Source organism: Hipposideros armiger, unplaced genomic scaffold (genome assembly GCF_001890085.2).
Source record: "Hipposideros armiger isolate ML-2016 unplaced genomic scaffold, ASM189008v1 scaffold_141, whole genome shotgun sequence".
Taxonomy (NCBI): Eukaryota; Metazoa; Chordata; class Mammalia; order Chiroptera; family Hipposideridae; genus Hipposideros; species Hipposideros armiger.
This window is the reverse complement of record NW_017731491.1, coordinates 198774-224786: the sequence shown is the minus strand read 5'-3', so window position 1 is coordinate 224786 and position 26013 is coordinate 198774. Positions and strand designations below refer to the sequence as shown.

The 26013-nt window shown below is 55.7% G+C and overlaps 2 protein-coding genes across 16 annotated transcripts; one reads left to right on the top strand and one right to left on the bottom strand.

The window, feature by feature from the left end:
* The first annotated feature begins 300 nt into the window (after positions 1 to 300).
* CORO6 (coronin 6) lies at positions 301 to 8195 on the top strand. 13 transcript variants are annotated; one of them, XM_019650426.1, is made up of 12 exons: positions 304 to 537; positions 1780 to 1979; positions 3370 to 3492; positions 3948 to 4077; positions 4173 to 4354; positions 4985 to 5104; positions 5515 to 5634; positions 6076 to 6180; positions 6298 to 6443; positions 6831 to 6888; positions 6972 to 7202; positions 7294 to 8195. In XM_019650426.1, exons 2-12 carry the CDS (start codon positions 1782 to 1784, stop codon positions 7417 to 7419), a joined length of 1539 nt encoding a protein of 512 aa, XP_019505971.1. In that variant the 5' UTR covers positions 304 to 537; positions 1780 to 1781; the 3' UTR covers positions 7420 to 8195. The 13 variants fall into 13 exon arrangements, with proteins under 13 accessions (XP_019505977.1, XP_019505971.1, XP_019505981.1 ...); XM_019650436.1 differs by lacking the exon at positions 1780 to 1979 and adding an exon at positions 3650 to 3801 and having other exon boundaries at positions 305 to 537; XM_019650437.1 differs by lacking the exon at positions 1780 to 1979 and adding an exon at positions 3650 to 3805 and having other exon boundaries at positions 305 to 537.
* A 210-nt stretch (positions 8196 to 8405) lies between these two features.
* Positions 8406 to 26007, bottom strand: ANKRD13B (ankyrin repeat domain 13B). Of its 3 annotated transcripts, none has more exons than XM_019650422.1 (15): positions 25752 to 26007; positions 15182 to 15317; positions 14965 to 15089; positions 14846 to 14891; positions 14082 to 14225; positions 13803 to 13992; positions 13660 to 13726; positions 12529 to 12610; positions 11671 to 11735; positions 11312 to 11442; positions 11029 to 11186; positions 10749 to 10901; positions 10480 to 10643; positions 10327 to 10403; positions 8406 to 9859 (listed from the first exon to the last, which is right to left on the bottom strand). In XM_019650422.1, exons 1-15 carry the CDS (start codon positions 25863 to 25865, stop codon positions 9580 to 9582), a joined length of 1932 nt encoding a protein of 643 aa, XP_019505967.1. In that variant the 5' UTR covers positions 25866 to 26007; the 3' UTR covers positions 8406 to 9579. The 3 variants fall into 3 exon arrangements, with proteins under 3 accessions (XP_019505967.1, XP_019505968.1, XP_019505969.1); XM_019650423.1 differs by having other exon boundaries at positions 8406 to 9820; XM_019650424.1 differs by lacking the exon at positions 25752 to 26007 and adding an exon at positions 21572 to 21732.
* Between the last annotated feature and the right edge of the window lie 6 nt (positions 26008 to 26013).

The following is a 26013-nucleotide window of genomic DNA, read 5'->3' as shown; positions in this document are numbered from 1 at the left end:
CTAAATTGGGAGTGCGATTGCAGCAGGAATGCGGCGCGAAAGCACCTGATCTTAGCGCTGCTGCTGGATCTAAGAGGAGCACGCCCCCTCGTCGGCTCCCTCTCTTATCGCCCAGCTCTGGGTCTGGAAACCTGGACCTCCCCAGCCCACACGCGAGGCGTCGAGGGCAGGGAAGGGGTGCGCACACCCCGCGCGCACGCACAATTACTTTTGACGATTTCCGGACGGCTGGCCGCGCGGAGTCCGCCCCTCTCGACTTTCCCGCCGCTGGAGGGAGCGGGGCAGCTCTGGCTCCGCCCCCTGCCTGGACCCCGCCTCCGCAGGTTGATGGCAGCGGCAGCTGGGACTGCAGCGGCGCCTGGCCCCGGAGAGCCGCAAGCAGCGGCCGGAGCGCGCAGCCGAACACCCGGGCTTCAGACGCCGCGGACACCCACAGAGGCAGTTCCGGCGCCCTGACGCCTCTCTCGGCCCCAGCGCGCCCGCAGCCCCCTCCGCAGAGGAGTCAGCGTGAGCGCCCCTCGGCCCGCTCAGGACCAGGTATCCCCCCGCCCCCCACGCCGCCACCGCAGAAAGCGGAGCGGGCGGGGTCTCTGGAGGGGCCACCGGTCTGCGCCCCCTCCCCCTGGCCGCCAAATTCGGTCCCTGGCTGGGCAGACTTGGTGCCTATATTTGGACGGAGAGCGGCCCGCGCGCCCTCAGGGCGCAGACACGATGTCTCACAAGAACGCAGTGCCGGGTCAGGAGGGTGCGGGGAGGCCAGGCCTCAGGCCTGGGGCTGCAGAAGCGTCATGAAGGGCACGGAGATGCTCGGGGCTGGGGAGGGGCAGGAGTCAGTGGCTCAGGCTTTGGAAGAGCTCCTTGTGCCCCAGGGGAAGAGCGTCAGGCAGGCCCTGGCTGGAGAAAAGGCACCTCGCCCTCCCCACTCCCTCAAATCTGGCCCTGGCCCCGCGGGTGGAGGGCCCCACCCTCAGGAGAGTTTAGTAGGAGACAGATCCCAGGGGAGAAGTGGGACCCGAAGTATGGTAGTCAAAAGCCAGAAGACCTGGTGAGGGCCTTTTGGCGAAGCCTGTGCAGAGAGGAGTGGAAGGAGGAGAGATCCACCTTACCCTGTGTCCCCCCAACACCAGGAGAAAAAATGGATGAAAACAGCAGGAAGGATTCAGGCTGGCTTCAGGCTAGCTGACAGGAGAAACTTCTCCTTGACAAATTTTTTAAAAAGGCAAAACCCCCATCTGCCTGAACTGTGCCAGAGGCAGAGTTTAAGGATCTTTCCGGCGGGGTGGGGTGATGGTGGCTGCAGCACTAGCCCCATAGCTGGCCTTGAGCCAAGATCTGAGGGCCGAGGCCTCTGATTCTGGACAAGGTTCTTCTGGGAGATAAACTACTTCTGTGAAGAGATGCTCGTCCAAGGCAGGCAGTGGGAGGGCAACCTGGCATTAAGGCTCCTCCCCAAACCACTTCAACTTCCAGGAAGCTTTTGGGCCCAGTCAGGCTCCACTGCCCCCCACCCCAGTCCAGATCTTGAAGAAGTCAGGCCCCAAATCCTAGACCCTTGCATTAAAGGGTACTTTATACGTGGCAAAGAACTTCCCCATACTTTAATCACCTCGAAGAAAGCTCCTTGCTTCTAGGACTAGACTATATTAATTTATACCCACCTCCTGTCCAGATAACCCTTCTCACTTGCCACCCCCACACACTCTTCCTCCCTCCCACAGCTCACAGGACTAAGGACCAAAGGCATTTCTGGGCACTGAGACCCTCCATCTTTGCCCCCAGCCATGAGCCGGCGTGTGGTTCGGCAGAGCAAGTTCCGCCATGTGTTTGGGCAGGCGGCAAAGGCTGACCAGGCCTACGAGGACATCCGTGTGTCCAAGGTCACATGGGACAGCTCGTTCTGTGCCGTCAACCCCAAATTCCTGGCCGTTATTGTGGAGGCTGGAGGTGGAGGCGCTTTCATCGTCCTGCCTCTGGCCAAGGTGAGGCATGAGGGGAAGGAAGTAGGTGGGAGGACACTGGCTGTGGCCCCTGGGGACTTCTGACAGCGGCCTCTATTCTCACCTAGTTCCTGTCCTCAGTCAGGAGGGCAGTTTGTGGGGGTTGGCTGTTCCCTGTTCCCCAAACCCACAGGGACCCATTGGGAGGCTCCCTCAATCCTTCCAGAGCGGCAGCATCATAGCGGCCGGCACCCACTCAGAGCTCAGCACCCTGTTCCCAAGAGGAGGTGATGGAGATAGTTGGGAAGCAGTGGGGCCAGGGCCTGGCCATATTCCCTTCCTGTCTCTCCTAACACCACAGTCCCTCATGTTTTGGGTGTGGGGATTTTTCTCCCGGCCCAGGGTGACCGTTTGATTAAATCATACCCCAGAACAGCACACTGAGGACAGGATCAGGCTCTATCCAGAGCCCCTGGCCACCTCCTTACTCTGATTCTTGCATGAGGTAGAATGACAGTGAAGGTCAGGGGGACATGACACATAAGGCCAGAGCCCTCCCTACCCCAGGGATGGGGGCCAGGCAATGACCACCACCTTTGCTGAGTAACCTCTAAGCCATCTCTGCCCCCAGGATGGCCACCCAAGGCATGACCTTGACCAGGATTCTGCCCCTGACACCTTGTTAGGGGAGGCCCCACAGGTGGCAGGGTCAGAAAGAGGCCTGACAATAGCCAGTGACTCACTCGGGGACAATGCAGACACCATCCAAGGACACCATCCCCAGGGCTCAAATTTCAACTGGAGCTGCCTCCTCCCCCAGTACAACTGCCATTCCAAGGCCACACAGCCACCCCTCTCCCCTACTGGTTTGAGCTAATGCCAGCTTCCGCAAAGGCCTCAGAGCCCCCACAAACAGTCCATAAAGACCAAAAATAGATGGGCCCCAGCTCAGGTTGGAGGAGTGCCTGCTGCTCGTGGTTCCAAGGTAAAGCCAGCGGCGACAAGGTGGAGATCTGCCCAGGGTGGCTAGGAAAGGGCTGTTGGGCACTGCACTATGTATATCTCACCTTGACCTCTTCCTCCAGGGGCTTCCCATAAACATCGCACTGGGGGAACAGGCTCAAGAACAGCCTCCTCCAAGTCGGTGTTTTGGAAGAGCGCTGGACTAAGAGTTCAAGTCTTGACTCCACTAGTATCTTGCTGTGTGTCCTTGGTTAAGTCTCTGTGTCTGATTCCCTCATATTAAATGACTTCAACTGTCTGCTTTCAATGAAGTACAGGGAGTAGGCTGCATGGGTTGGAGGTGCAGAGAGGGATCTGCAAAAAGAAAATAGAGAACTGAGATGTAAATAGGTCCACTGCCCATTCCCCCCCCCCAAAAAAAAAACCCCACAGAACAGTGGCCCCACATCTCCCTCTCTGACTCCTTCAGACAGGGCGAGTGGATAAGAACCACCCACTGGTCACTGGGCACACTGCCCCTGTGCTGGACATTGACTGGTGCCCGCACAATGACAACGTCATCGCCAGTGCCTCAGATGACACCACCGTCATGGTAGGAGCCAATTGGATGCCACTGGGCAGTTGGGCAGGGAAGCAGGGAGGGTTGCCTCACCTGTGCTGGGGAAGGTGGTAAGGGAGGTGCTGGGTCCCAGGACCCTGCCCTGCCCAGCTCCCAGGCTATTTTTAGCTACATGCCCACCCCCTCCCAGGATGCACTGCTTAGGACTAATTATAGCCATGGCCAACTTGGGGCCTGAAGAGCAGTGGGGCAGTGCTCCGAAGTCTCCCTGATGACGTGAATAGGGAGGTCCCTGGAGAGCTGGCAGTGCCCCCTCCTGGCTCCTAGCTGCTTCTGCCCCAGGCAGGTACCATCACATCTTGCCCTGCCTTTGACACCACTCAAGAAAGCCAGTAGGGTTGGAGGGTTGGGGAGGGGAAGGAAAGGAGGGGCGGAGGAACGAAGTGGCTCCGCATCCCACCTCCCCTCTGCCTTTTCCTCCTACCCAGGTGTGGCAGATTCCAGACTATACCCCCATGCGCAACATCACAGAACCCATCATCACACTCGAAGGCCACTCCAAGCGTGTGGGCATCCTCTCCTGGCACCCCACTGCCCGGAATGTCCTGCTCAGTGCAGGTCTGGGGGCCAACGGAGGGGTCCCTATTGTAGATGTGGGGGGCGGGGGTGGCAAAGGCAAGGCCTGGGTGACAGCGCCTGGCCGCTTTGGCTAGGTGGTGACAATGTGATCATCATCTGGAACGTGGGCACTGGCGAGGTGCTCCTGAGTCTGGACGACATGCACCCGGACATTATCCACAGTGTGTGCTGGAACAGAAACGGCAGCCTGCTAGCCACCACCTGCAAGGACAAGACCCTGCGCATCGTCGACCCCCGCAAGGGCCAGGTGGTGGCGGTGAGTGCCTGGCCTGGCCACTCCCCAGCCCCTACCCCAGAGACCAGCTGTCAGGCCCCTGTCCCCACAATCCTCTGAGCCCCTGGTCCCAGCTCCCACCTCCCCCATCCCAACCCCAGATACTAGTGCTCCCACTCCCACATCTCCCCCCTACCCCCGCTGTGTCTGCAACCACAGCTCCTTGCCCTGAGGAAGCCCCCAGCCTGCAATTCTCGGCCCCACTCCTCTCCCCTCCCCTCCCCTCCCCCTCAGGAGTTCAGAGGAGGGCTCCTTGGTTTGTGATTGAGAGGGGGAGAAGCTGCAAGCTATCCTCCCACCAGAACCTGCATGAAACCTGAGCTCCCGGACCCCTCTCCTCTCAGCCGACACCCAGCGCCATCTTCCAGGGTCTGGGACCTGACACTGGCTCTCGGGTGGGCCCCTTCCCACCCCAGTTGACCTGCTGGGAGGGGGAGAGGGGGCAACCTTCGCTGGTCCCAGCTGGGTGCCCTGGGAGGTCGGTTGCATCTGCCTCACCCACCTCAGCCTAACGCGGGGTACGGGGTCACATGCATGTCTGCGCCGAGTGTGTGCTGGGGCGGGAGCGGGGGCGGGCAAGCGGGCGCGCTAACCCACTAACCCCGCGATCAGGAGCGAGCCCGGCCTCACGAGGGCGCCCGCCCGCTGCGGGCCGTCTTCACCGCAGACGGGAAGCTACTCAGCACCGGCTTCAGCAGGATGAGTGAGCGGCAACTCGCGCTCTGGGACCCGGTAGGCCAGGCCGCGCTGGGCTCGCGCGCTCGCTGCTTCGCTGGGTCAGCCTGGAGCGCCCTCCCAGGCTGTGGCCCGTGCCCCACAGGGCTGAAGTGGAGCGGTGAGCTCCCGTCTGGGAATAGCCTCGTTGTGTCCCCGGGGAGCCAGCAATATCCCCTGCTCTAAGGATCAGCCTCTGAAGGCGCTGAAATGCTCAGCATCTGCTGAGAGATGAGTGCCTCCTGCTCTCTGCGGGCCCAGACGTTCCCCAGGCCTGGGGCCAGCTAGGGCCCCCAGGAAGCTGAGTACTTGGGCTCCTTTTTGTCTCCGCTGTTGCCCCCAAGTCTGCAAACTGGGTGCTAGGCCCTCCAGGTTCCCCAGGGCAGGCAGCTGGGTGACTCCTCTCCCTATCTTCCCCCTGCCCCCAGGAGAGGTTTGCGGCCCATGAGGGGATGAGGCCCATGCGGGCCGTCTTCACACGCCAGGGTCATATCTTCACCACGGGCTTCACCCGCATGAGCCAGCGAGAGCTGGGCCTGTGGGACCCGGTAACGCAGTTGGAAGCTTGGGGTGTGTGCCCCGGGGACTGGCATCACCGGAGAGGGGCCAGGTGCCCCCCATCCGCAGGGCATGCCCACCTGGACAGGGCCGGGGTCTGCTGCCCTCTTTGCAGTGCCTACTATCCCCACACCTACCCCTCTGCCCAGTTTTGCTGCGACGCCTGAAGGAGCCCGCGCTGGCGCCTCCACCTGGTGATGCCGAGTCCCTGGGGGTGGTTTGTGGTGACTGCATGCAGCGGCACAGGGGGCATCTGTGCAAGAGGCTGGGAGTGATGTGTCCAGGGGCGGGGCCTGCCGCTCGGTTCAATAGAGCTGCAGTGGGAACGCATGGGGGGTTAGGGCGGGCAGGAAGCCTAAAGGGGCTTCAGGGGATCCAGAAGAGGCATGGAAGGCGGGACAGGTCTGGTCATGCCTCCTGTGCTCCGGCAGAACAACTTTGAGGAGCCGGTGGCACTGCAGGAGATGGACACAAGCAACGGGGTCCTACTGCCCTTCTACGATCCCGATTCCAGCATCATCTACCTATGCGGCAAGGTGCTCAGGGCCTGGAGGGGAGAACAGGAGGCCTGGATGGAGATGTGCAGGGCCCCTCTGGGTGGCCCCTGAACCAACTGGTTTTTTGTTTTATTTTTGAACCAACTGGTTTTGCAGGGCGACAGCAGCATTCGGTACTTTGAGATTACCGACGAAGCACCTTTTGTGCACTACCTGAACACGTTCAGCAGCAAGGAGCCGCAGAGGGGCATGGGTTTCATGCCCAAACGGGGGCTGGATGTCAGCAAATGCGAGATCGCCCGGTCAGCAGCCTTTACCCTTCCTGCTTGCCTGCTTCTGTCACCGTTTTCCATAAGGGAAGGCGCGGCACTTTCCCAATAGTGTAATCTTTAGAAAAGAGCTGGGGGGGGGGAAGAGGGGGACACAGGCTTCTTTCCTGTGACAGCCCCAGCACTAACTTGACATTCTCTGAACTTCGGTTTTGTCATCTGTAAAATGATGATAAACCCTCCATCAGAGGTGTTTAACCAGCTGGACCAACAATGTTTTTGAAGTGCAATGCATGGGAGGCGCTCAGCAAGTGTTGGCCTCTAACCCCTTGGTCCCAGGCGGAAGTTGACGTGGGAGACGGGGTGTGTGTGTGTGTGTGTTGGGGGTGGGGAGGGGTGCTCAGCCTCACTCCCTTGTAGGTTCTACAAGTTGCATGAAAGAAAGTGTGAACCCATCATCATGACTGTACCCCGCAAGGTAAGGGCCTGGGAAAGGGGTTGGAGAGGGCTCGGAGCGGAGCAGGCCCAGCACCCTAACAATTGTCCCCTCAACCCCCACAGTCAGACTTGTTCCAGGATGACCTATACCCAGATACACCAGGCCCGGAGCCGGCCCTAGAGGCAGACGAATGGTTGTCGGGTCAGGACGCCGACCCCGTGCTCATTTCGCTGAGGGACGGTTACGTACCCCCCAAGCATCGCGAGCTCCGGGTCACCAAACGCAACATCCTGGACGCGCGACCGCCCTCCGGCCCCCGCCGCAGCCAGTCGGCCAGTGACGCCCCCTTGTCGGTAAGATCGGCCCGGCTCCACCCAGGCCCAGCCTACCTGCCCCCCTACGGCCCCCTGCCCCACACTGTCCCTTCTGTCCTCCGCGCCCCAGCAGCAGCACACCCTGGAGGCGCTGCTGCAGGAGATCAAGGCCCTTCGCGAGCAGGTGCAGTCCCAGGAGCAACGCATCACCGCCCTGGAGAACATGCTGTGCGAACTGGTGGACGGCACGGACTAGCGCTGCGCGCTGGGGACCGTTCCGAGTCTGGAAGGCAAGGTCGGCCGGTCGCACGGACTCGGCCCGCCCCAGCTTTTGGTCGGGAACTCCCGACCCCGCCTCTCCGGGCTGGAGCCGGGACGGAACTGGGAAGGGAACTCGGCCCCTCACGAGAGGCCTGGACAAACGCAGCGTCGCAGAGACGCGCGTCTGTCTGGCGCCCACCCGGCACTGTGCCTCCTCCAGGACTCAACAGGAGCTGGCCTTGGGAGGCCCGAGGTGACGGGCCTCGGCAACGGTGCTGCTCGGCGAGGCGGTGTCCCCGCTGCCTCCCACCCAGGGCAGGGCAAGTGCTTATTATTATTAGCTCGATGCTTGGGGATATGCAGGAACTTGGGCTTGACCTCAAAGAGGTGGCGATTTGACCGGTGTCTCCAGACTGGCTGGGGAAGATTAACAAGGCTTCTTCCTCTAATCAGCTCATTTAATTCCACCACCGAGTAGTACACTGGATGGGCATTACCCCAATTCTACAGACATGCACAACACTTTGGCTGTAGAGCCGGACTTGCTGGCTACACCCAACAGGGGGCTCTCTTCCTTCTTCCCATCCACAGGGTAGAGGGTGACTTCCTGTGGCACCCAGGCACCCACTACCGGAGAACAGAACTGTCCTGAGGAAGCGGGGACACACACACACACACACACACACACACACAGAGCCCCCCCAGCCCTCTGCTGTGGCCTTGACTCTAGGAGAAAAACAAGACATACTGAATTAAATCTTTTACTAAGTGCTCTGTCTATGGCTCTTGTATGGGTGGATGTAAGGGGTGATGAGAACCCCAGCTGCTGAAACGCTACTCCCTGACAAATGCAACCGTGGCTGGGCTCAGGACCCATCAGGCATCCTCTTACCTCAGAGCCCTCCCCACACTGAGGTTCAGAAGGAATCCCCAGACTTCAGGTGGGTGCCCTTCCCCCAGTAAAGGCAGGTAGGAAAAGCCTCAGGTTTGAAGCCTTGTTTATTTGTGCCTCAGAATCAGTCTGGTGCCCCTGGCATCAGGGAAGGGGGTGAGAGGAACAGTTTTCCTTTTCCTTTGTTGTTTTCTTCTATCCCTTTTGTGTCCCTTCTGAGCCTCACTGGCTGAGCCAGGAAGGCCAGTCTGAGAGAACCCAGACAAGGGTGTGCAGTGGGACCCTGCCCCTAGGGGGGTCTGTGCTTCTCTGGGGGGGTGGGGTGGGGCAGGGGAGAGCCGGGGGTTAGCACCATTGGATGAAGGTTTTTAGAGTCAGCCCCTGGGTGGGGGCAAGTGGGATGCACAACCACAGAGGGCTAGCAGCAGCTGGTGGGAAGGGGTGGGTGGTGGTGCCAGGGCCCTAGGTGATACCTCTGTGTCCAGTCTAGTATAGGGTCTCGTGTTTGCCCCCAGCCCAATATGCCCTCCCTCCCCCATTTGCCAAGAGAGCATAAGGGAGCCAGGCCTTGTGAGGTGTGTGTGTGTGTGGGTGGGGTACCTTGGGCACCCACCCTGACCACAAAGACGTGTCTTGAGGAAGGGGACTCCAACCTTTGGCCACCAAAATCGAAGCTAGGACCACCCTGAGACCCAACCCGGGAGAGGTGTGGGGGCTGGGGGAGCCGGGCACCCCGCTAAGTGCACTTGACGCTGAAATGCCGGGGTGGGGGAGGCGCTGGGCCTTTGACCTGCTGGTTTGTGTCTGGAACAAAGCAGCAACACAGCACGTGGGGAGCTCAGCTGCGCCCCAGGGGTGAAGAGCAGAGATGCAAAGGCTTCACGGGCAGTGTCCTGGAGAGGGGTCAGCGAGCAGAAAGTAGGGCTGGCCCAAAGGAGCAAGGATGGGGACACTGCTCCTCTAAGGACCCGTCTCCCACTCAGAATTGCCTGACTCTGCCTTTGGACCGGCCTGAGCTCAGGTGGGAGGGGTGGGGGTCAGGATACAGCAAAGCAGGGGGACCAGGCCGTGCCAGCTGCCTCTAGGGCCCTGGCCCGGAAAAGTACCCCGTGGCCATGCCGAACCCCTCCCGGTCCGGTGCCTGGTGACCGCTACGCCCCTGAGGCAGCGGCTCAGGTCTCCAGCCGCAGAGGGACAGGCGTGCAGACCCGGCGTCTCACTCCGGGGCGGGGCATGCGTGGTATGGGTGAGGGCCCCGTGGCGCTACTGCTCAGTCAGCGAGAGCCTCAGGATGCGCTCCAGCTCTTCCTCCTCCTGGCGTGCGCGCCGCCGCCGCTCCTCCTGCTCCTGCGCCTGCTCCTGCGCCGACAGCTCCATCGCCAGCCGCAGCTGCTCGTCGTAGCTCCGGAACATGTGGCCACCGGGGCCCCGGCTTGGGCTGGGCCGAGGGCTGGGAACCGCCGTTGGGGGCACAGGCTGGTGGTGGGGCGTGTGTGTGGTGTTCCTGGGGGCAGGGAAGACACGTCCAGGGCTCCCAGCGGACCTGCCAGTGACCGTGGCCAGGAGCCAGCGTGAAGGCCCCACGACAGCAGGCCTGCCACCCTCCAGTGAAGGTGAGGAGTCCCATGTCACCACCCTGGCTACCACCCTGGCTCCCACCCAGTTGTGGGAGATCCTTCCACCTTCCCAGTGGACGGTGACCCAGGGCATGTGGGCATCTTCTAGAATCCCGGCCCAACATCCTGCCTGGTGAGGCTGTAGAGGCCAGGTGGCCTGGCCCTTGCTCCCAGGTCCCTTTTGGAGCACTGTTCATCCATCCCAGAGTCAAACAAAGGGTGGTGGAGAAGCCTTTTTGATACCAGTAGGGTCCTTGGTGAGGGTACCAGTTTCTCTGGGCCAAGAGGGGCTGCTCAGCCCGCAGTGTCCTCACCACTGAAACAGGGTACTGGGGTACTGTGTGCATGTGGGGTGGGCAGGGTTAGGCTTCTCCAAATCCTGGCGGGCACTGACCTGTCCTGTCGGTGGCCCTCGTAGGACATGGGGTGAGTGCCCGGCTTGCTGTTGGTTAACGCTTCCCAGATGGTGACCTGGAGGGAGGGGGTGTGGGCCAGTTGGCTATGGTGGTGCCCAGTCCAGTGGCTGGGTGCGGCTGCGGGGACGCACCTGGTCATACTCACTGCCCGCTTCAAGCAGGCTCTGCTGGATGGCGAACTGCAGTAGGTCATCTTCGTCATCACGGGTGGCCGCCTCCCGCTGGCCGCCCAGCATGCTGTAGCCTCTTGGGGCCTCAAACAAGGTGGGGGAGATTTCACAGCTGCGGCAGGAGGCTGAGGACAGGCTGGGGTCAGAGTGGCTCCCCAGAAAGGGGCAGCCAGCACTCACTCCAGTGTGGGGGGGAGGGGAGGGTGGGCTCAGAAGCTGACAGGGCTCACTTGTGGAACTGGAGCTGCTGACACTGGAAGAGTCGCTGCCTGGGGAAGGGGTCTCGCTGCTGGGGCTGCCTCGCACCAACGGCACCGGCTCGTCACAGCCGTTGAGGTTCCCGAAGGTGATGCGGGCGTTGAGGACGTGGAAGATCGGGATTTCTGACCATGAGGAAACCATCAGGCACCACCAACCCCCCTCGTACACTTTAGCTCCCCACACACTCTTCACCTCATCTAAGCCCCACACCCCTGACAGCCACTGAGAGAAAATGGGGTGGGGTCTCACCAATCTTGACAGGGAAGCCAGGAGGCAGGCGCAGGGTAATGAAATCCCGCAGCTTGGCAAAAAGTGCGTTGCTGACAGCCATGAGATCAATGATGGGGGCCACCTGCTCACACAGGGACAGGGGATGCTCCTCACACAGCCACAGCTTGGCCTTGAACCTGCCCCCATGGATCCCAAGGAATGAGGGACATTGTAGAAGCCATGGCCTTGCAGAACTGTCTGGAGCCCCACTGGCTCTGCCCTGCCCTGCCCACCCCTCTCCATCACCAGCAGGGGGCCTCACTTCTGTGTCTTGGTGGTCAGTTCCATGGGGCGGCCCATATCACGGTTGCCAAGCTCAAAGTTGGGATTGAAGTACTCTTCTGCGGTGATGGCAGTGGGGTTGGCTTGGCTCAGAGTCTGAGTGATCAGGGTCTGTACCACATGGGGAGGGGCCCATGAGCCCTTCTCAGTCCCTGGTACGAGGCCAGCCATTACAGGCCCCGGAGCTGACCCCCCCCCCTGCCACTGTGGAGCTGAAATGGCTTTGGGCATTGTGGAATAGAGGTCCACATAGACCATGCTAAGCAGGATGCCTCCCAGGCCTCCTCCTAAGCCACATTCACACCCTTCCACCAAGGGACACCCATGGCACACACTCACCCCATTTTGAGGGCCCCCATGCTGCTCAGCAATTCCCAGGAAGGACTGCAGAGGTGTCCTACAGCCTACAACAAATGTGGCACCTCAGAGGACAGTGCAGCCCTCAGAAGTGACAGCACCCAAGACCTAGGGAGGAGGCTGCTTCCTGGGGTGGGTGGGGGTGGGGGGAGAGGGATTGGCTTATCCACACCACACATCCAGGCACCTTCATCTGAAGGTGACTGAGAACTTGAAAGGACAAGTCCAGGACCACTATAAACACAGCTGGAATAAAAGCAGGCCTGGGTCTCAGGCGAAACTTCTATAAGAGTCACTCTTCAGGTTGGTGACACTGAATAAAAAATACCTGCCTTTGGTGAGCAGTTCTGGGGGATGCATGTGTGTATGTGTGTTTCGCTTCAGGCACTTCCCTATCAATGACTTCATTTGTTCCCCTGTGAGGCAGGAATTATGTCTTTCCACTTTAGACAATCTAACTCATGCCCAGAGAGGCAGGTGTGGCATTAACAGGTACAGAGAATCAGTGGCAGGGCCTCCCTGACTTTCTTTGCCTAGAGTATGTCCCATTAGACTAGAACGGCCAGTACATAGGATCCATGCCATTTCCCTCCCTTCCCAAATCCAGTGCAGACATTAGTAATCAACTCCTATCCATTGAGCCCGAATGTTGCCTTAGAATCAGCTCAGTAGCACTCTAGGCAGCCATTACCAATCATTAGGACTTAGCATTTGAACTGAAGCCTCTTTGCCTGAATAACTATCCTGACTTTTGCAAAGATGTCACAGGGAATACTGATGGAGGTGCTCAAGTGGAAGCTGGTTCCTCACACATCCCGTCATGTGCCTCTGCCTCATTACCTTTGACCTTGCCCTTGTGCTGTTCTGAAAGATGCTCTGTCCGTGTCCGGGTGATGAGTTCCACATTGGATGCGCCATATACCTGAGGAAAGATGAGGAAAGGGCTCAAAGACAGCTCTGGTACCACTATCCCCTGCCCCCAAGGGCATTCTGAACACTCTGTAAGGAAGGGTCTGGGGCAGGGGAGGAGAAGCTGTTTGCTCCCATCTCCAGGTCTTAGGGCAAGTAAATTTATGAAGACATTCATTCACTTTCTTATTCCTTCAACCAACAATTTGTGAGGAGCCTTTTTGGATCAGGCACTGGGACAGGCATCAGGGATACCATGCTGAACAAACACAGCCAGACATGATCCCTGCCCTCTTGAGGCTCACAGTCTAGTTGAAGAAACAAGAAAATGGACAGTTACAACACAGCATGATATGTGCTCTGGTGTGGGGCGCACAGGGCTGTGGGAACAAAAAGCAGAGGCTTTGACCCAGCCTGCCAAACCAGGGAAGGCTCCCAGGAGGAAATAATACAGAACCCTGCCGCGTCTGTTAGTTCTTTCATTCAGCGGCGGCACCATGTGGTCCCCCCTGGGTGATGTGGAAGTCCCAGAGTGACCTACACAGTCTTCTTAGGGGTACAGGCCTGGCTTTGGAGTCAGACAGCCAGGGTCTGAACCTCAGCTGTCACTCACGGTTGTGTAACCTTGTACAGGCCATTTAACCACCCCAAGCCTCCATTTCCTCACCATAAAATGGGCCAATACCCTAAATCATAGTTATTATGAAGATTAAATGGAATACCATGGAAAGAGCTCAATAAACATCTGTAAAATGGGAATAATAGCACCTACCCGAAAGGGTTGTCGTGAGGATTAAATGAGCACAAGTATGTGTGTGATATATACACATACATACATACATACATACATACATATAAAATGTCAGAACAGTGCCTTGAACATGAATATAATATGTGCTCAATAAATTCTGGCCTTTCTCATCAGTTGCCTCTTAGCCTAGTGCCCGTCCCTTCATGTTGCTTGGCTTCTGCACCTCCAAGGCTGAGAGAGGGTGGTGAAGAAACCCCTGCCCAGCTCGCTATAGGCAAGAGTGTCCTGGCACTCTGGAGCTGTGGCCTCACCTTGGCTTCGTACCCATTCACCATCTCAGTCTTCTCACTGCGCCAGCCCAGGATGCCAGTCTTGTTCCTGGAGAAGCAGAGTGGTCCAGGTAAGAGGGCACCTCGCCAGGTGGCTCCAGGCTATCAAGGCCATGCCCACTCACCTCTCAAAGGAGATGTTCTTGGTATCCAGCTGCGTGGTGACAACGGGCGCAGTGAGCCGGCTCAGCACCTGCTCCTCGGTGGGCTGGGCAGCAGCCAATAGCAGCTCACGGTCCTGGCCGGCCAGCGCCAGAGTCTCTGTGTACACCACCCGGCGGTCATGGTCAATCTCCATGACCACGGCGCCTGTATCTGCCAGTCATGGAACAGCACAGGAGGTCAGGGGTGCTATGGCGCTGTCTCCAGCCTCCCTGCCCTGCCCCACTTCCTGCCTGCCTGACCTTGGCCCCTGAAGACGAAGCTGCGGTTCCCTCGTTGCCATGTCATATGGTCAAAGCCTAGGAGCGTGGTGTCTACCCGTAGGTTCTGCCCACTCTTCCACACTTTGTAGGTGTCGCTAGGGCAGATCTTGGACACCAGGGGCACTAGGTGGAAAGGGAAGGTCAGCAGTAGCTTCGATTTCCCTGGGCCGCCCAACCTGGGCCACCTCAGGGCATGGGGGCCAGGGGTTTGGCTGGGAAAGGGTAGGAACTGGTGGGAGAAAAGCCCCCTCCCATCAACCCCCACACAAACATAGGCCACAGTCACTCAGATATGAGCAATCTGAGGTCAGGGACAGGCGTGTCGCGCCACCACCAAGTTCCTAGTGTCTACCATTTGTTAATTCACTCAATCTTTTATCCAATCTTCCAATAAATACTTATTAACACCTACTGTGTGCCAGGCACTATTCCAGTCATTGAGGATGCAACATTGAACAAGATAGGACCCCTGACTTCTTAGCGCTTACCTTCTAGTGAGGAGCGACATGTAACAAACAAATGAGCAAATCATTACAAAGTGAAGGAGAGAATAATGGACTAGAGACAGTGTCGGAGGCAGTGTGGAAAGGCCTAGCTGAGGAGGAGGTAACATTGAGCTGAAAACTAAAAGATGAGGAGTCGCAGAAGGAGCTATGGGAAGAGCGCTCCAGGCTGGGGAGCAGCGAGTGCAAAAGCCCCGAGGCGGGAGAGTGCCCAGAGAGGCCCCCAGCAGCCCCTCTTACCCCAGCTAGTGAATTCCCACTTCATCTCCACGTAGAAGTCCTGGGCCTGGAGGATGACAGGGAGAGTGGCTAAGTCCGCGCTACAGACAGGGTTCAAGGGCTCTGGGGCTGGCCCTCACCTTGCGCAGCTTCTCCAGGAGCACTGGGATGCCCGCCAGCCGCTTCACCACCCGCTGGTAGTCCCGGTACCGTAGCACCAGCTGCACTAGCTCCAGGTCCCGGGTACTCACAGCCTCCTGAAGCACTGGGGGAGGGGAGGCCATGTCACAGGGCAAATAAGGATATGATGCTGGGGAGACCCTGGCTGTTGGGGCCGGCGTGAGCAGTGGTGCCCACCTGTCCAGCCGCTGCGATTCTCCCTGCCTACGTCTGCACCGTGTGCCAGGAGCACACGGGCACACTCGAGGTGCCCCAGTGTGGTGGCCAGGTGTAGGGGAGTCCGCCCACGGGGATCCAGCTGCTCGATGTCCACCTGGAGAAGGAAGTGGAGACACAGCCCTGGTCACTTCCGAGGCAGCCCAGCTGAGCCCAAGAGCCTCTAAGCAGGCAGCAAGCACCTGGCCCCTCTCTCAAGGCAATAGAAGACTGCCACAAGCAGCTGGGGTCAGGTGAGTAGAAAGCGCAAGGCAGGAAATGACTCTGGGAAAGGGAGGGGCTTCCTCCTTTCCTGTCCACTTAGATCCCCTGACTGGGTCACTCTTCCAAGGCCCAGTGGGCTGCCTGCAAGGAGTAAGCTTGGAGCTAAAGGGTGGTCTAAAGAGGCTGCTGGCGAAGGAGGACACATGAGACAGGGTCTATCCTAGGGGTCCAAGACCACACCTTCAGGGAGGGCGAGCAATTTAGACCGTTGACATTACCACTGAGTGAGGTTTAGCAAACAGTTGCAGTAATACTTCGATAGGAATGAAAGGATATGTTCATGATACAACTTCAAACTCATGTCCTGTGTCTGTGGAACACTGTGTATTAACATTTTAATAAATCCTATTATGGTTTTGTGAATAGCATGATTATATTACATGAGGTTTTTGTTGGGTGATAAAAGCATATGTTTGTGAAACATAAATATTTAAATATATCTCGGGAGTCTAGGACCTCTAGTTAAGTACAGTGAACAACGACATGCATGTAACTCTTTCTTTCCTTCCCAAAACTTGATTAAAATGCCAGTAAAAGGCTTCTACTCCAACCATGATAACTAAAATTACCCTCCTACTATAAACAGCCAACTATTGCTTCAAAATGTATGAAATAACTGTTTGCAGACATTAGACAACAAGTAGTGCAGGACTGTGATCCCTGAAGTAAGAGAAACAAACAATGTGGGCTCTAAGATTGCCTGGGTTTCTACCTGGAGGAATATTTGAGACTGCAATTCGGGGAGGGAAATCCCTAGCAGAGACAGTAGAGGTCTCGCTCGGAAGTTGAGAAGACAGACAGGAGTTCAGGGAGGCTGATGTAGCTAGAAGTTGCAGGGCAGAGTTCCAGGAAGGGGTGAGCTAAGCAACAAAAGAGCTCCAGAAATTTGCATGGGGTCCCTTTGAGTCTTTGGTAAATACTAGACTTCATATGTGTAGAGTGAAACTCGACCAGGTAGAAAAGGAGCAATAGGTTGATAAATTCTCAGAGCTCACCCAGGGCAGGGGGACATTCAAGCTCCAACCTGCCAGAGTGGAGAATCCTTGTTGTTTGCCTGGGGAGGGTATTCAATAGAGACTTGAGAAGGGTTTTATGCCTTAGTAGTAGGGCTAAACTATCCCTAGAGAAAAGGCTCACCTAGACGCAATATAATAAAGTTTAAAAATAAGCTCAAAAGGATCAAACTGATTTGCAAGTAACTTCACTTAGTCTGCCAGAACAAAGCCTAATACTCTTTAAAGGAAGACAGTAAAATCCAAATGCTTAACATCACAACATTGACAATGTGCAACATCCAGTTACAAATCACTAGACATGCAAGGAAATAGGAAAATACAACACATAATTAGAAGAAAAGTCATTTAATAAAAACATATTCAGAAACAATAAAGATGACGAACGGCTCAATATGCTCAAGAGTTCAAAGAAAAACATGAACACAGAGTTCATGGGGAAAGAAATAGGAGACACCAAGTACAATATCTGAAGTGAAAAATCCACTGAGTGAAATTAACAATAGATTGGACACTACAAAAAACATCAGTGAACTTGAAGACACAGCAATAGAGCTATACAAACTGAGGCACAGATGGGGTAAAAAAGTACTGAAAAACGTTCAAAAAGCCTAAGCAATCTATGAGACACTATAAGGCATTCTAACATAAGTGTAATTGGAGTTCCATAGGAAATGGGGGTAAATAAGACAAATTAAAAGAAATAACAGGAGAACTTTTCCAAATTTTATTTATTATTTTTTGAATTTTATTTATTTTTTAATTAGTTTCAGGCATACAAAACATTGTAATAGTTAGACATTTACACCCCTCACAAAGTGATAACCCCCCACCCCCACTAAATTTGATTTTTTAAAAACCTATGATAGTTGGTTGAATGGTGGTGCCCCTCAAATATGTATGTCTACATCCTAACCCCCAAAACCTATGAATGGGACCTTATCCAGAAACAGGGTATTGGGAGATGTAATTAAGTTAAGAATCTCAAGATCAAATCAGCCTGGATTATCCAAGTGGGCTCTAAATCCAATAATGTGTCTTTGTCAATAAGACAAACAAAGGCAAGATACACAGAGAGAAGTTCCATGAAGATAGAGGCAACAAATGGAGTTAGGCCCCCCGCAAGCCAACGAATGCTTGGAGCCACCAGAAGCTAGAAGCGGTAAAGAAGGATTCTCCCCTAGAGCCTTTGAAGGGAGTGGGGTTTTGCTGACACCTTGAGTTTGGACTTCCAACCTCCAAAACACAAGGAGAGTATAATTTTTTTGTTTGTTTTAACCCATCCAGTCTGTGGTAATTTGTTATGTAAACTAATAAGAACCAAGAGACTCAATAAATCACAAGCAAGACAAACATCAAGAAAACTACACCAGGGCCAGCCGAGTGGCGCGATGGTTAAGAACTGGCTTGGGACGCCAGAGGGCCCCAGTTTGGATCCCACATATGAGGGCCAGTGACACTGCCCTCCACAGCTAAGATGCTGAACAACAGCTCAACCTGGAGCTGGGCTGCCGTGAGTCGCCGGCGACGGCGTAGGCTGCAGCCCCTGTGGCAGTGGGTTGCCATGGGCTACCGTGTGTAGCCAGCAGCCAGCATGAGCGGCCAGCAGCCGCAGTGAGCGGCCGTCCAGAAGCCGGCGACAGATCTGCCTCTCCCGGGAAGAGCACAATGATGGTGCCAAGTTGGGCCAGTGAAGCAACATCCTCCACAACTAGACTGAAGAACAAAACAACAGCAACTTGTCTATTCCCCTTCCCCCGATTCCCCAGCGCTATTCCCCTCCCCCAATTCCCCAATAAAATCTAAAAACAAAAAAAAATCTTTAAAAAAAAAAAAGAAAACTACACCAAGGCCCATCAAAATCAGATGCTAAAAACTAGTGATAAAAAGAAAATCTTAAAAGCATTTTGAGAAATGAGACAAACTATATATGAAAGAACAAATGTTGGACATACTACATACTTCTCATCAGAAACCATGCAAGCTAGAAGGCAATAGAATGAAATCTTTAAAGTGCTGGGGGAGGGGGGTGTAAAAAACCTGTCAAACTAGAATTCTATATCCTTTGAAAAATATCCTTCAGAAATAAAGGGGAGATCCTTTTGTGGTTCATAAGTGTGATGGTTGGGTGTCCATGCTCTTGTGTGAGATGCACCTCCCTCTAATCTTGTTACAATATCGGCACATTACCCGTCTGACGTGAAAAAAGATAGATAGATAGATAGATAGATAGATAGATAGATAGATAGATGATAGATAAAGAGTTTTGTGGACAAATGAAAGCTAAGAGAATTTACCACCCAAAGACGTTCAAGAAATGTTAAAGGAAGTTATTCAGGTGTAAGGGAAATGATACCAGATGGAAACTTAGATTCTACACAAAGGAATGAAGAGTGCCCCAAATGGTAAATGTGTGAGTATACGAAAGTCAATAAAATATTTAAAACCCACAAGAATAAAGAGATATCAGCAGATGAGAAATTTCACATGTTTAGAACATGGAAAGTGGCTGAGGCATCACTGACTTAGGGCAGGAGAGGGTACCAGAACCTAAGCACCCACAGAGGGGAACCCCAGTGGGTAGGAAGCAGGTCACCCCCCAGCACCTTTGAAAGGTGCAGAACATACAGGCAATGGGGAACTGCAGAGGTGGGAGTGAGACGGAGCTGAATACAGGGGGGCTGGTTAAAAATTCAGAGCCCCTGGTCCCCCTACCCAATCTTGTGAAGCTGGCAGATGCCCCCTTCCCCTCCACAAGATGCCAGGGGTTTATTCTCTATAGAAATTGAGCCTGAGATGAACTGGACTCAGGGACATTAGGCTGAAGATGAGGTTATGGGGTCATGGGGCTGAAAACTGGTGAACAGTGAAAGCCCAGTCCCTTCCCTGCCTCAGATTCTGACCCACTTGCAGCCAGACTGCACACACCACTGCCCCATCCTACCCCGGGCAGGAGATGGGAGAATTCTTCCTTGGAGAAACTAGAGGCACCAAAGATCTCTGGGTACAAACATTTGCGAATCCCGCAGTGAGTAGACCAGCTGGCCACCCAATCACCTGACAGTAGCACCCATACATCCGTAAGCTCCATGGCCCCATTCTTTAAAAAAACGACCAGGGGTGACTGGACATTTGAGGAAAGCCGATACACGAAAGGCCAAAACGTGCACATGGATGCTAGAAACCTAGAGGAAACACTGTCAGTGCAGGAAACAGAAGAAAAGTTTTCTGGAGGAAAACAGTAATTTACCTTCTCAGAAAACTATGAAAAGATTGTATTCATGAAACAGAGTGGGGCACCCTGACCTCCCATAACTTCTCTGTTTCCCCTTGCTTTCTTCACTCCAGCCATTCCTGGACAGCTTGCACCTGCCCCAGTTCTCCCATCCCAGGAAACAGTACCTCAATTCACTCCCTTGTCAGGTAGGAAAAACAAAACAAAACGTTGGAACTGTCTTTTCTCTTCCTTGTCTCTCACTGTCCATATCTAATCCGTGAACAAAACCTGACTTTATAGGCTCTACCTTCAAAACAGATCCAGCTTCATCACCTCAGGCTTCCATCCTGTCGTGGGCACCCCATCGTTGTGCTGGTGGCCTAGGTGTCTCCTCGCTCCTCTCCTGGCTCCTGAGGTCTGTTCTCCACGGGGCCCATCACAGCTACTGCCATCCTGTGAAATGCTCTTCAGGTCCTGACACTCTAGCTGGAAACCTTCCCGCCGCTTCCCATCCATCAGCCCTGGACCATGCCTTGCATCCTTGCACTCATGTGCTCTCCCACACGTCCTCCACATTCCACTCCCACACACCGGCCTTCCCTGGAAACCCTAGATACCCCAAAGCTTTCTCCCTCACTTCACGCAGGTCACTGCTCAAATGTCACCTCCTTCGAAAGGCCTGCCCTGACAACCCATCTTAAATGACAGGTGCTATTATTTATCTATCGATTGCCCCTTATCCTGCTTTCGTTCTCTTCCCACATGAAATTGCTGGTTTGCCTTTTCGTCGTCTCCCTCACCTAGACTCTAAGCCCCACAAAGGGCGAGGGTCCTTCTGCGTTTTGCTCAGTGCTATAGCCCCAGTCCCTAGACAGCACCTAGCACATACCTGGTGATTAATAAATATTTGTTAAACAAATGCATAGATGACTATATTCAAGGGACATGGGAAGGCCATATAAAGTGTAAAATTGATAAACCAAGCAATAGTCATAGAAGTATAGTGTTTGTAATTATGGAGGTAAATAACAGAACAGCCTAGAGTTCAAAGTGGCTGCCTCTGGGGAATGAGATGGAGAGGTGGAATGAGGGTGGCTGCGTTTCATTATAAGCCTTCCAGCAACAGTTAAATATTTTAAAACATGAGTATGAACTCCTTGATCAAAAAGAAGGCATTTTAAATAATTTAAATAATTTATATAATTTTTATAATCCTGTGTTCGCATTTCTTCATTTTTAAATATAGCGGAAGCCTCCAAAAAAAATTGTGCCTGGCCCCTGTGGCCCCCTGAGCTGTGGCTTAGAGATGTGCGTGGCCCTCCTGCTGCCCCACCCCATTGGCTCCCCACACAGGAGGGGGAGCGCTAGTTACTCTTTGCCCACTATGAGCTGGGCTGGGCACCTCCTCACAACCTGGGTGTGGTCCTGAGTCTGGGGTAGGAGTGGTGAAGGGCCTACAATCCAGAGCTGGCTGGGGCAGTCAGGAGGAGACCTTTCCATGGGGCTGCAGCAGAGTCATCCGCACCTTCCCCCCCACACCACCACTGCTGCTGAGTACAAGTCCCCAGGGAGCTGCCTGGCCCCAGGGCTGCCTGCCACCCACCCCCTCAGGTGCCTCAGCTCCAGGTGAGAGAGAGAGACAGACACAGACACAGACACAGACACACACACACACACACACACACACACACACACACACACAGACTGGCATTGCCTGCTGGGTAGGGGTGCCCCTCCTGAACCCCACTCTTCAGGAGCTCTCCTGACAGCCCTCCTCAGGGTCCCCAGGGCACTGCTGTTTTCCAGGACCAACATGCGTACACCCAGCCAGGCCTCATAGAAGCTCCCCACACCTACCCAAAGCAGGGCCTGCAGTGGAAGTGGCACCTTGCCCTGGGCCCAGGTGGGAGAATTCATTAATTTCCTCAGCAAAGGCCTGCAGCTATATAATTGCTGGAATGAAAAGGTTTCCCATGAAACCAAATACCCAGCCCTCCCAACCAAGAGAATGGAAACTCGGCACCCCAGCAGGCCTCAGCTAGAATCCCTGAGCAGAGAGCCACCACACTTCCACTCAAGCACACACTTGCGCATGCACACACACATGCGCGTGTGCACTGGTACTGGAAGGGCACACACTCACACTCCTGCCTCCACACTCACAGTACATCTGCACCAGAAGTGTGCAAGCACATGCGTGCCTAGCTGCTCTCTGACTCTGCAGGCATCTACTCACATGGAACACACGTATTTGTTGCCAGCGTATTTGCACATGCACACCCCTTGCACCCACATGCACTAGCAGGGTATTTTTCAAACTTGTTTTGCATTAGCAGAGTCCTTTTGTTAGGTGAAAACTTACAAGGACACACCAAATGAATAGATGAAATACAGGTGCCGGAGAAGAAGGGTGAGGGGCTCAGAGTGTGGGGCCTTGCCTGCTTAGCCTTTGTTTCCTTTTCCTGCTCCCATCCCTCCTCCAGCCCCAGGGAGGACAGCCAGAGTCCAGGTGATCAGGTGATCTGATCGCTGCTTCTCAGCCCTCCCACTGACTGTGAGGTATAGGGAAAGGTATGCCCTGTGTCACCCAACAGGGAGGGAGCCAGGATGCTTCCTGAAGCTGAGTTGAGCATGTGGGGGTAGAACCTGCTAACTCTCCCTCCACTCTGCCCTCTCCATCCTGTCCCACGCAGCCCCTCCCCTCATCCCAGACACATTGATTTTTGGTTTCTGGGGTTTGTGGCTCCCTCCCCTGAGCTTCCCAACTCACCAGCTGTGGTGATGGCCCACACCGGGAACTGCCCGCTTTAAAGGGTGTGTGTGTGTGGGGGGGGGCATGGGTGCTCTTGGAAACAACTGGTACCTTGGGTAGGGCAGTGTCTGGCTGAGCATCCAGGGGTCTCACAACCCATTTCACTGGCCTCTAGGATGAACTGGGGAAAGCAGGACAGAAGCCCATGGTGGATGCAGCCCCAGGAAGAAAGAAAATGTTTCCCCAGGTACCACAATTTGGCCCACTCCAGAGTTCCTGTTGCCAGGGGAAGAATCCTGCTCTCCTTGGCCCTCCACCAGGGAGCTATACAATCTAACCTCCACCTCCCACCCCAGGAAACACCAGGGACTCTGTGACTTCAGAACCAGGGCCATGGCCAGCTGGCTGTGCCAACCTCAGGGCCTTGCCAGCCAAGGGGGAACTAGCACATCCACTGGCCTACAACCCTAGCCCCTTCCCAACCTGGCAGGACATGAGCATGGCAGGAAGCGAGGCACCCAGCAATCACTGTACTGCTGGGTGCCAGCTAGGGGTAGTCATGGACCCTTCTCTTCACCAAAAACCACCCGCTGAGCACCTCCCATCTCCCTGCTTCCAGCCCCCAAAAGAGCTGGGGGTTGGGGGCTGCTGAGCAAAGCTCATGAACCTGCTCTGAGGCCTGACACACCATGCCCCTCCTTGGGAAGCCAGCATTGCCAAGCCTGCCCACAGGAGGACCTCTGCGGGGCTTTCTTGGAGTGAAAAAGAGGCAGCTATGCCAAGTGAAGACCAGGGAAACCCAGCTGCTGTGTGCTAGAGGAAAGCCTGGCTGTTTTCTGTTACAGTTAGTGCCAGGAGAACCAGAGATCAGGGACCTCCAGTTGGGATACTCAAGAATGGGGAGGGCGGTCTATGGAGGGTTTCATTATGATGTTAGGTGGCTGCTCCCAGGCCCATCCCCCACAGGAAATGGCTGGGTTGGGCACTCTCAGCTCTCCCTGGGAGCCTGATGTCCTGGGAACTCAACAGTGCACATTTGGATGTAAGTGTCATTTTGGGTCAGTCCTGGAGTTAAGATACAGTCACAGTCAGGGGCCTCTCCCACCCAGACTGATTGGCACTTCCCTTCTTGGCACCCCCAGAGCAAAGAGGACTGGCCTGATTCCTTTGTGGTTGCACAAGGGTTAACCTCAACCAGTGCCCTATATTCCTCCTGGCCTGGATCAGGGCAGGCGGTGTCCATTTCAAGGAGACACTAGCTCACCAGGGTGGCTTGGGGGGCGGGGTAATGGAATGGTGAGGATGGGGTGAACCCCATGCCTGGTTTTTATGGCAGCCTGAGGGAAGGAGAAGAGGAACACACTCAGCAGTCCCAAACCATCCATGCCTCCAGTGGGTTCCAGCGCTCTCCACCCCAATCTCACCCCAGCAAGGTAGCTGCTGACCTGAGGACTATCAATCAGAGAGGCCCCAGGTGAAAGAGCCTTTTCTTCTAGGGTATTTTGCCTCTCTCCAATCTCTGCAAGAAAAAGACCACCCACCCCTCCAGCAAAGGAATGCCACTGAGGCATTCTGGACAGTCAGCCACTAGCCCTCTGCCTAATAATCCTTTAACCCACCAGTCCTCAACCATCCCATCAGGAAGTTCCTCCCATGTCAGACTTAAATCCCTCCAGCTGTAACCTCTGTCAGAGACTTGTCTTCTTTTGCCCCAAGGGAAGGAAAGCAAAGAAGAGCCAAAAGAGATGACTGTTTCCGCACCCTGAACATCACAGTAACTTCCCTGTTTACACTCGCATCACTAGAACAGGGTCTCCTTGAGGGCAGGGGCTGTTCATCTTTGTTCCTCCGGATCTATTACTCTGAATTCGCTTCCTTTACCAGGCCTTTATGGCTGAAAACCACTTCCTTGATGATGGACAAACAGGCATGGTCTGGAGAATAACTTGGAGTGTCCTTCTGTAAGCAGAGGTATAATGGAAGTGGACACCCCAACCAGCCCAGAGGTTGGGACCCCAACATTTGCTGGGACTCCTATGCAGAGCTGGATGCTATGCTGGCCTGGGGGCTCAGTGGTAAACTTCAGAGACACACTCTGACCCTCACCTCACTTGCCATCTGGTGATAACCTGCCCTCTGCCTCATTCTTCCTTTGGGACGCAGACGGCTGCTCAGACTGAACTTCCTATGACTCAGGAAGTGGCCATCAAAAGGCATATTCCCAAAGGGGACAATCCCTGAGCAAACCACGCCCAGTCCATGGCCCTGGAGTCTTAGACCCAGGCGAAGTCTGCAGTTCTGAACCTCAGGCAACCCAGGGCAGGCGGGGCCCATCTCTGGCTCCTGCCTCTATACTCTGGAGGGCACACTGTTCATGCCACCAGTGCCTACCTGTGGCCTGGGGGTCAAGGGCGGAGTTGGGAACTACCTGTGGACCTGTGCCTGCCTTGGTCCTGAAGAATGGCCAGGAGATCCCACCTTACCCCATCTTCTTGGAGGCCACCATCCAGTCAAAGCTGGCTGACCCAACCATTCTCACTGACTAGCAGGAACCAGGGAGCCCGCTGTGTGTGCAGAACCTCACATCTTTCCTGTGACTAGTGACCCCTAGCTTCCTTAGAGCCTAGAAGCCAGGCCCCAGCACCAGAGGGCAGGAGAGCGCCTTTCAGCACCTGGACAAGGCTCTCGGGGCTTCCCGAAGAGGGTCTCTCTTTGTCCACTCCCCATTCCTGAGCCGGCTCTGGGATCTGAGGGATCCCGGGGCTCTGCCCAGTCTAAGCAAACAGATTAAGCGCTCGCCTTGAGGGTAGAGGGCAATGGGTGGGGCTGGGATGCCTGGGAGTGTCACACAGCCTATTCTCTGATCCTTGACACTTGACCCCCCCACACACACACACACGCAGGCTTTGCCTACCTCCGCACACCCACGCGGGAGGTGTCGCTGCTCCACTGAGTGGGGTGGACTCTCCCACCACACAGAACACAGACCGAGCCGGCAGTCCCTCCCCCGCAGCCCTCACGACCCGGCGGAGGAGGGGCACTGTATCCCCTACCCCGATCTGAGAGGGTCCGGGACACGTGTGGGCCGCCGGTCCCCGCCGGAGCGGAGCGGGGAGGGCCGCTCCCTTCACCCTCTCCCGGTCCACGAGCACAAAAGCCGCGGTTCGAACAAAGAAGCGCTGCAAACTCGCCGGGGAGGCGGGACAGCCCGCGCCGCGCCCTCTCCCCACGCCGCGCGGGCGTGACCGGCCGTGGGGTCCCCGCGGCGCCCGACGGCGCTCTTACCTGGCCGGCGCGGACCTCTTTCTCCAGCTCGCTGTGGCGGTTGTGCCACACGAGGTAGTGCAGCGGGTACTTGCCCTCCGGCCCCTTCCTGACGGAGGCGTTAGCGGGGATCATCGCCCGCTCCTCATGCCGGGGCCACGGCGCCCGGCCCGGGAGGAGGCAAGGCGCCGGAGTCGGGGCCCGGGGCCGCGGGGCGGGGGGCCGGCGCTGCCTGCTCGCGGGGTTGCGGCTCAGGCATGTGCGAGCGGCGCCGGCGGGCGGG

Coding starts and splice junctions, on each gene's coding strand:
- CORO6 (XM_019650426.1), top strand. CDS start 1,782: ATGAGCCGGCGTGTGGTTCGGCAGAGCAAGTTCCGCCATGTGTTTGGG. Junction 3,493..3,947: donor CAGATGACACCACCGTCATG/GTAGGAGCCAAT, acceptor CCTCCTACCCAG/GTGTGGCAGATTCCAGACTA. Junction 6,181..6,297: donor TCATCTACCTATGCGGCAAG/GTGCTCAGGGCC, acceptor CTGGTTTTGCAG/GGCGACAGCAGCATTCGGTA.
- ANKRD13B (XM_019650422.1), bottom strand. CDS start 25,865: ATGATCCCCGCTAACGCCTCCGTCAGGAAGGGGCCGGAGGGCAAGTAC. Junction 14,226..14,845: donor GTGGGAATTCACTAGCTGGG/GTAAGAGGGGCT, acceptor CTTTCCACCTAG/TGCCCCTGGTGTCCAAGATC. Junction 11,187..11,311: donor CTGACCACCAAGACACAGAA/GTGAGGCCCCCT, acceptor CCATGGGGGCAG/GTTCAAGGCCAAGCTGTGGC.